This window comes from Cyprinodon variegatus, unplaced genomic scaffold (assembly GCF_000732505.1).
Source record: "Cyprinodon variegatus isolate N-32 unplaced genomic scaffold, C_variegatus-1.0 Scaffold707, whole genome shotgun sequence".
In the NCBI taxonomy this organism is placed as follows: domain Eukaryota; kingdom Metazoa; phylum Chordata; class Actinopteri; order Cyprinodontiformes; family Cyprinodontidae; genus Cyprinodon; species Cyprinodon variegatus.
The window spans coordinates 348,118-357,837 of NW_015151160.1; the positions used below are offsets into that span (position 1 = coordinate 348,118).

Below are 9,720 nucleotides of genomic sequence, written 5' to 3' on the forward strand. Positions count from 1 at the left end.
TGTTTTAGATGTTTCCCAGCTTCCACACACCTGTTATCAATTGATAGCAAATTATCAGGCTTTGCTGAACTGCAATCATCTGAATCAGGTGTGCTGAAGCTCAGAAACATCCAAAACATGCAGAGCAGTTTGCCATGAGGACCAGGGTTGAAAAACACTGCCCTAAACATCATTATGGCCAGAGCTACAATGGCGTGGTTTAAAGTAGATCAAAGCATCTGCATGCAAAAGTCTGCAGCATGTTATTCCTTCTTAACTCCTTCATATTAGAGCTTTTGATGATCACGAGAACAGACATTGTCATAAAAATTAAACAATGAGGATCCAGGTTATTTTTTAAAGTCAATATGAAATTACAGATACACACAAATAATTTATCAAGCATTGGAACAGGATGCAACCCCCTGCAGGTGGAGGTACTAAAAAACAAAATGGATGAGCGCTCATTGGGAGTGTGAAATAACAATTTATTTTTCTCTTTGTTATGTTGTTGGTCCATCATGGGGTTTTCCATTTATATGTGGTTGTGAATTAACCCTCACATTGTACATGTGACTATATTGTTAGTCAGTCCCAGAAGATTTATTATCTGCAGTGATGTAGCTCTAAGTAAAAAAACAAGGAGCCTTTTCAGTGGACAACATTAAACCAGTGATTGTGCAGAATATTCCATGCTTCCTGCAGCACAGCATGACTTGGTTTCAGCAGGGGCTCAGCTTCATCTTAGGGTCGCTCTTACTGGCAGGTAATCAAAAGTTCTTCCACATTTGTTGTCTGAAGTTTTTTTTTTCTATCCAGTGGTATTAAACTAATTGTAAAGGGGTCCATTGTGTTTTTGCTGAATTGTTTCTTTATTTTCAGTTCAAAATATGATGTTACATTTCAAATCTGAACATTTTCTGATGATTAGAGGAAAAAGTCACTATTGTCACTATAGGGGAATTGTATTTATCTATGTCTGCCTTTAGGTAAAAGGATCAGTTGCCTTGTTATATATATCAAGTAAAATTGTATATGTTCAAAGCTTGATTGTAATACAGATAACTCTGCCTGAGTTTATAGTCTTTCACTATAGCTCTAAAAAATATACGATTCAAAGTTTTTATAGTATGCACATATGTTAGAAACTTTTAACTGTTCTTTGAAAGCGTCCACATGCCATGGGAAACTGGTTTGTAAGGAGGGCCAGAGCGGTCCTACACATCAATCTGTGAAAGCCGTGTTAGACCTGCAACCCTTCAGGCCAGCTGTAAACCTCAGTAACCCCACCATTGCCAACATCTCCTTCACCCTTTATGCCGTCCTCGGAGTGGTGAGTTTCTACTTCTAAATAAATGTATGCATGCCATGACTGTCCTAATCCATATTCTAATGTGTGCTACCTTGATCATTTATGTTATGTTATTCATGTATTGTATGCCATTGTTATTTTCTTCATTTCAGAATGAAAAAGCTCAGATACTGACTACATTTCTGTGGCTCAGACTGGTGAGTTTCATGAGGCAAAGATATTCCGGTTTACACAGATAGGGAAGTTTATCTGTGCTACGTTTTGTGTTCATGGCTGCAGTTCTGGCACAATGAGTATCTGGTTTGGGAGCCGGAGAAATGCGATGGTGTCACTAGGATTTCTCTCCCTGTAAAGGAGCTGTGGTCTCCAGACATCATTGTTTACGAGTTGTGAGTTATCTATTTTTCTATGGTTAATGAATCATCTGACATTTTATAAATATGTATGGGACTTCTCTATTTAGATGGAAACTAAATTAAATAGTACCTTTCCCTAATAAGAGTGCTGACAGTTCTTTGTGACATTTCCATCCATCCATCCATCTATCGAGTTGGATCATTGTAGCATGTAGCAACATTACCATAGCTCTGCAGACAATTATAATTTAACACATTATGCTCTTTTCTGAATTGATATAAAATATTTTTTCATTTATTAACCTTTTTTTCCCCTTTCAATTTGTCAGTTTTACCTTGATCATAAAGTGCTTTTGAATTACCTGCGTTAACAGTAACAAACATTTGCTGGTTTAATGCACATTTGAGTGCGTTTATTGGGACAGCATCAACTTACAGAGTTGTTACAGTGGAGAAAGTGTGCAACATGTCACCCATAAAATAAGGCTAAAATTATTCTAATTCAGGGATAAGTGCACTTAATTAAAGACAAATAGTAAAAACAAGTAATATGAGACAGATCCAGTTCATATTGAGTTATCTAGAATAAAATTTGACAGTTTAGATCTTTCCAGTTTATACCAATACAAGGCAATCCTATGGTTACAATCACATCAAATATCCCATTATAGAATTCAGTCGAATTATAATAATTTACAATTTAATTTAGTTGGATATATACATGTTGGTCATTCAAAGCATGTTTTGTTGATTTTGCAGCAATAAAAAAGCAATCGATAATGTTGGAGAGGAAAGTATTTCAACAGAAATAAACCAGAACCAGCCTCAGTATGAGGGTCCCTCTGAAACTACTAACTCAGCATTCCTTTTTCCTTCCTCTTTACTGAAATGATGTTAATTTTATTTCTTGCAGAATGTGACAAAATAATTTATATTAGTAGGTTACTGATGTGCTTCCATCACTATCAGACTAAAATTTATTTATTTCATAGGTGCCATTATCAGTGAAGCAGATGCTGAACATGCAAATCTCTTTGTTTTCTTCCTTGCATCAACTGGAAGAATAAAATATTCCCAATGGTGAATCATCTGAATTAAATAAAAACATAAAGGGAACAGTTTTACTTTGCATGAGAAAAAAAATATCTAAAAATATATACGGTATATAAAAAGAGAGTTGGAAAATAACTTGTAAATCTAAATGTTTATGTTTGGAAAGCTTTACATTACTGCAGCTGTTTGAAGTTCACCAGAAGGTGCAGAGAATGGCATGGAAAACAGTAAATTACACCTCATGTTAGAGCAACTGTTGCTCATGGACCAATTAAACCCCTAAAGGCAAATCTGAATTATTCAAACCTGTTTACAATTTGAAACTCTAACAGTCTTTTAAAAACAAATAAGCTACAGACTCAACACTGCTCTGAGAATTATTTCAGCTTATGTTTTATGAGAGCTTTTCCAGGCTTTAAAGGATTAATGCACTTCTTTGTAAAGATGTCAAGATCAGACAAAAAAAACACCATCAAGTAGACATGCAGGGACTATGCGTAAATATGTGTCCCGGGAAATATGTCTGCTAATTCTCAATGTAAACATGCTTCAGTGATCCTTTTATATACTAAACACTTTTAGTCGTAATTGTTTCTTCTCTTTCCTGCCCAAGTGTGGACGATGATGTCTCCCAAGCATGTCCTTATGTCTACGTGAACCACACAGGACACATTCGCTGGGACAGGATGCTGCGGCTTGTCTCAGCCTGCAACCTGGAGATTTTCAGTTTTCCTTTCGATGTGCAGAACTGCACATTTACATTTGGCTCTTACATGCATACAAGTAAGAAACACATTTGTTGCTATTTTAGCTGTCTCACAGATTAACAGCTAAGCTGTCTGCTGACTCAGATAAAAGCTCAGCATTGAATAATAACAATGAAAAATTAAACAGAAAAGAAAATGAACAAACCTAGTGATTAAAGGTTTCAGAAAATAAAGTTTGTCTTGTATAAACTTGTGTATAAACTTCTGGTACTTTGAAGCACTTTTCGTCGCACTCTTCTTGTTCACAGTACGTGATGTGAGACTCAGTCCAGCTCTGACTTTCAGTGAGATGTCAGAAAACTCAAAGCAATACCTGGAAGCCAGTGGAGAGTGGGAGCTGGTGGACTTATTGGGGGAGACGTCCATTCTGCGGTTTGGGATTGACGAGTGGGACATCATCACCTTTTGGGTTTGAGAAACTAATTTCTACTGAGTTTAAAGGCTTTAAATGTAGAAACAAAAGAGAATGGAGGAACTTTAGGATTGATCCGTTAGAATTTGAATTTCTTATATATGTTAGCTGAACTTTTCTCTGCTTAACTGTTAATGGAAAGACTTGCCACTATTGTCAGATTTTTGTATTAAAGCTATAATTTTAATGAAACTTCAATCAAATCGATGAACTGTGGGGTTGTAATGTAACAAAAATAAAGTAAAGTAAATTGAAAGTACAAATAATGTTGCTGAATTTCAGGGACGGGAAAATATCTAGCAGCCAGTGGTCGGTTCCAGTCAAGTCGAATTAGGGAAATTTTAATAAATATTTCTCCAGCATTAGCTTGAAAGAAACATGCTAAAAGACACAGGCCATAAATTTGAGAGTAAAAAAAAAAAAAAAACAGTAAGGTGAAACCAAAACTAAAGGGTAGAGACATGAATAAATAAATCCAGTAGCATGTTTTAACCTGAATCATTTTTCTATTGTTCATTAGGTGGTCATAAAGCGTCGTCCAGTGCTCTATGTGGTTAACCTCCTGATCCCGAGCTCCTTCCTCATGCTCATAGACATCCTGTCATTCTACCTGCCCCCCCATAGTGTGGACCGAGCCTCCTTCAAAATGACCCTGATCCTGGGTTACACTGTTTTTCTGCTCATCATGAATGATCTGCTGCCCAGCACAGCTAATGGGACTCCCATCATAGGTCAGACATCATCTCTATGAGGACCAGAGCATGTGAGCGGAGCAGAGGAAATATGGTAGAAATATGGCTCCAATTGTCATGATTGTCTTAAGAGATCTGACCCACATGCAGTAAACTGCCCAGAGAACCAGGGTAAAAGTTTAAACAGGTTTATTGATAAAGTCAGCGGGGGTTGGATTCAGGAAACTCAGTGTGCTAGTGAACCGGAAGAGGGAAGGGAAGTATCAGCGGTTAGTTCAGGATCTGTGGGAACCGGAGACAGAGAAAACGAGATTCACGTTAGTGGAGAAGACTTTCCTCCCAGAATCCAGTAAGTGTGGGTTTATCCAGAGGTAGAGACTCGTTGGAGGGCGGACAGGTTTAGACTTGGTTGGATCCTGAGGAGCTATTGAGCGGACTGTCACTTGGAAATCCAGGAGGACTTGAACGGAACTTGTGGCGGTTAATCCCCTGCTCAGTGTGAGACTCAAACAATCCTTCTAGGGGAAGAAGGCCAAACATCCAGCTTGCAGGAAGGCCTTCTGCCGAAAAGGCAAAGGCAAAGACAAGGTTAGGCTCACTGAAAAAAGAAAGACTCGGTTAGACTCGGCTAAACTCAACTTGGCTAGAGTACCCAAAACTGGCAAACACTCTGGCGTCGAGGTAGTGACAGTCCACCGCTCATATAGTCCTCAGTAATGAGCCAACCAGCCGCAGGTATGTGGGAGGACCAACGAGAACAGGGCTCCATCTGGTGGTGCAGGGAGAGAACAACACAAAAACACAACCCACACAAACTGGATTCCTAACACCAATAGGCTCACAACTTCAATTAAAAATGTTGGCTTATAAAATTTGTAAAATAACATTTATTTGTTTTAAGTGTGATAAAAAGTGGGATAGAATATCAAAACATACACTAACTATACTTCACAATACAGAGTGGGTTTACATAAAGTAAAAGCCTTGAAAATGGATCACATACGTGCATTAGACGCTATTATCTCATTGGCAATGGGATGCAAAGTGAGCTTTTTTAATGTAGCCTAGTAAAATAAATTGATAATTAAATAGGAATAGCGGTACAACATGAAAGGAGCGAGGTGTTACATGTATCGGTGACATCATTAAAGCAAACGCAATGTGTCCCAGGGCCCTGGCATAATTACTTGAAGGAAAAATGTCAGAAAATACCCTCTCCTGAAAATTTAAGCGAGCGTGGAGCCATTTCGCCAGAGTGTGCACTGAGCGGATTTTGATTGTCCAGGCGAAACTTTGAGCGGCAAAGCAAATGAGCAAACATCCTCCTGAGTGGGGAGCGGGAATTGTGCGACGCTCAGCTCCATTCACATGCTCTGGTCAGAACACAATGTTGAGAAATAAGTTCTTTACCAAAAAATAATAAACTGCAATAAAATTTATCATATTAACATGTTACTTGTTGTTCTCCATCAGGTATCTATTTCTCTGTGTGTCTGGCTCTCATGGTCATCAGCCTCCTGGAGACAGTCATCATTACCAATGTCCTCCATCACAGCTCCATGAAGTACCAGGAAGTTCCAAACTGGGTTAGAGTTGTTGTCCTTAAGCATATAGCCAATCTGATCTGCTACCGCTGGCCCGACGATGTTCGTCCAAGTCACAAAGCACAGGAGGATAAACCTGGAAGCTCAAGCTGTGGCACAGAAGCTTGGGTGATCCAGCCGGTCAACCAAGCAGCGGACAGGCATACAGCCTCCAATGCAGGTAATCAGTCATGGAATTTANAATGGGACTCCCATCATAGGTCAGACATCATCTCTATGAGGACCAGAGCATGTGAGCGGAGCAGAGGAAATATGGTAGAAATATGGCTCCAATTGCCATGATTGTCTTAAGAGATCTGACCCACATGCAGTAAACCACCCAGAGAACCAGGGTAAAAGTTTAAACAGGTTTATTGATAAAGTCAGCGGGGGTTGGATTCAGGAAACTCAGTCTGCAAGTGAACCGGAACTGGAAGAGAGAAGGGAAGTATCAGCGGTTAGTTCAGGATCTGTGGGAACTTTGAGCGATGGCAGGAGAGACAGAGAAAACGAGACTCACGTTAGTGGAGAAGACTTTCCTCCCAGAATCCAGTAAGTGTGGGTTTATCCAGAGGTAGAGACTCATTGGAGGGCGGACAGGTTTAGACTTGGTTGGATCCTGAGGAGCCATTGAGTGGACTGTCACTTGGAAATCCAGGAGGACTTGAACGGAACTTGTGGAGGTTAATCCCCTGCTCAGTGTGAGACTCAAACAATCCTTCCAGGGGAAGAAGGCCAAACATCAAGCTTGCAGGAAGGCTTCCTGCCGAAAAGGCAGAGTCGAAAACAAGGTTTGCCTCAGTGAAAAAACAAAGACTCGGTTAGACTCAGCTAAAGTCAGCTTGGCTAGAGTACCTAAAACTGGCAAACACTCTGCCGTCGAGGTAGTGACAGTCCACCGCTCAAATAGTCCTCAGTAATGAGGCAACCAGCCACAGGTATGTGGGAGGACCAACGAGAACAGGGCTCCATCTGGTGGTGAAGGGAGAGAACAACACAAATACACAACCCACACAAACTGAATTCCTAACATCAATAGGCTCACAACTTCAATTAAAAATGTTGGATAATAAAATTTGTAAAATAACATTTATTTGTTTTACGTGTGATAAAAAGTGGGATAAAATATCAAAACATACACTAACTAGAAGTGAGCCTTTTTAATGTAGCCTAGTAAAATAAATTGATAATTAAATAGGAATAGCGGTACAACATGAAAGGAGCGAGGTGTTACATTCACAGCTAGGAAACAGTGCGATAATTTAACAGCCAGTTAAATTGTCATGATAGGGTTTCTGAGAGTAAAGCCCAAGATGCAGAACACACACGGAGACACTGGTAAAAGTCCAAAGAGTTTATTAAAGGGCACAAGCACATGGATAATTTACTGGAACAGTTCAGGCAGGGGGCTGGTTCACTGGGGTCTGTGCAGGGAACGGGAGATGGCTGGTAGCTGAGTTCATGTGAGGCTAAGCCCCTAGCTTCAGGCTTAGCGTGGCAGTCCTAGTTTTGAGCTTCCAGCTCACCGCAGAGAACAACTGGGGAAATCCACATGGGAACCTCTTAGGGAAACTCCACAGGGAAGTCGACAGGTAGCATCCACGTGGACTCTTTGGGTTGGCTCACCAGGGCAGATTAGCAGGTTAGCTTTCCTAGAGCGTCAGGCTTGGGACTGGCTTCCGATGATGCAACTCTCCCAGAGCTGCAGGCCAGAGACAGGTTGCCAGAGAGACAGCTCATCTAGAGCTTCACGAGGGGACTGGAGGTTAAGCTCATGCAGAGCTTCACGAGGAGACAGGATGTTAAGCTCATCCAGAGCTTTCACGAGAGACAGGATTCCAACTAAGATCAACACTGCGGCGTGGAATCAAGGTCTGAAGTCAGCTTATATAGGAGAGGTCTTCTGATGAGAGGATTAGCAACAGGTGTGCAGGAAGGTTCCAGCTCCAGAAGACCCACGGCGCACTCTGCTGGAGACAGAGGGTAATCTCCAGATCCCCACAGTAACTCAACCCTAAGGGAAAAACACAGAGCAGAAGAGGATCCTCGGCGCCCTCTGGAGGGCAAGCCTGAGGATCCTAACATAAATATCACAATACACATATATCGGTCACATCATTAAATCAAACGCAGTGTGTCCCAGGGCCCTCGCATGATTATTTCAAGGAAAAATGTCAGAAAATACCTTCTCCTTAAAATTTAAGCGAGTGTGGAGCGATTTCGCCAGAGTGTGCACTGAGCAGATTTTTGAGCCTCCGAGCGAAACTTTGAGCAGAGAACAAAATAAGCAAACATCCTCCTGAGCGGGGAGCAGGAATTGCGCGACGATCAGCTCCATTCACATGCTCTGGTCAGAACACAATGTTGAGAAATAAGTTCTTTACCAAAAAATAATAAACTGCAATAAAATTTATCATATTAACATGTTACTTGTTGTTCTCCATCAGGTATCTATTTCTCTGTGTGTCTGGCTCTCATGGTCATCAGCCTCCTGGAGACAGTCATCATTACCAATGTCCTCCATCACAGCTCCATGAAGTACCAGGAAGTTCCAAACTGGGTTAGAGTTGTTGTCCTTAAGCATATAGCCAATCTGATCTGCTACCGCTGGCCCGACGATGTTCGTCCAAGTCACAAAGCACAGGAGGATAAACCTGGAAGCACAAACTGTGGCACAGAAGCTTGGGTGATCCAGCCGGTCAACCAAGCAGCGGACAGGCATACAGCCTCCAATGCAGGTAATCAGTCATGGAATTTACATCTACCTCTGTCATGTTTTTGCTTGTTTTTGGCTAAGGGCAGCCATCTTTTTGGCCCCATTATGCTATGTTCGCACCATGTGCAATTTCAGCTGCAAAAAACCTCCTTCTGCTTTATTTTTGATGCTTGTACAATATTAAGGTCGGACATGCATTAAGAGCATCTTTGATCCCCTTAAGTGATCCCCTTCTGCTGCTCCTGTTTTCAGTGGCAGAGAGCTGGTTTTGCTATACTTGCTCTGATCAGCGGATAAAATGTAGTTTTAATATATTTTTAAGAAAAGTCCACCTCAAAAATCATTTGTGCAGTCAGTTCATCAAGATTACCATCCTTAAAATATTATTTTGCTGCAGTTTGATTCGTGCTGTCAACGGGAATTCCCAACAGCAGCAGCCTCAGGCCCCGTCACATCTTGGGTGGATTTATCCCTAATGTTCGTGGCGGCTGGAAGTAGATGTTAGCATTTTTCATATACGTAACACAAACTGCAAGCCCCATAATTATTACAGCAAGCATATTTTGCTGAAAGGTTTCTACATTTTAATTTAATTTAGGCATTAATAAACGGTCTCAGAGGAGCGATCATAGCAATGTGCATCAGCAGTGCTGTGTCTGTCTGGTTGATGTGGCGTGTCAAGCAGCAAAAGTTTAATTTTCCAACTCCATCAGCTGCTGCCTGTGAATCACATCATGTACAGCCGCGGTTCTCAAAGTGTGTGGCGCGACCCACTGGTGGGGAATTGAGACGTGACAGGTGGGGCGCGCCAAGTTCCGGTGTGTGTGTGTGTGTGTGTGACTATAAATGT

The 9,720-nt window shown here is 41.1% G+C and overlaps 1 protein-coding gene across 1 annotated transcript in view; it reads left to right on the forward strand.

Annotated features, from left to right (window-relative positions):
• The first annotated feature begins 612 nt into the window (after window positions 1-612).
• Window positions 613-9,720, forward strand: part of LOC107097568 (5-hydroxytryptamine receptor 3A-like) — a 14,720-nt gene continuing 5,612 nt past the window's right edge. Inside the window, exons 1-10 of the mRNA XM_015394757.1 lie at window positions 613-745; window positions 1,149-1,312; window positions 1,444-1,488; window positions 1,571-1,680; window positions 3,314-3,483; window positions 3,716-3,876; window positions 4,400-4,610; window positions 6,045-6,283; window positions 6,336-6,375; window positions 8,602-8,892. Coding sequence (XP_015250243.1) covers window positions 691-745; window positions 1,149-1,312; window positions 1,444-1,488; window positions 1,571-1,680; window positions 3,314-3,483; window positions 3,716-3,876; window positions 4,400-4,610; window positions 6,045-6,283; window positions 6,336-6,375; window positions 8,602-8,892 — 1,486 coding nt within the window. The 5' untranslated portion in view covers window positions 613-690. The remainder of the gene's footprint in view (window positions 746-1,148; window positions 1,313-1,443; window positions 1,489-1,570; window positions 1,681-3,313; window positions 3,484-3,715; window positions 3,877-4,399; window positions 4,611-6,044; window positions 6,284-6,335; window positions 6,376-8,601; window positions 8,893-9,720) is intronic.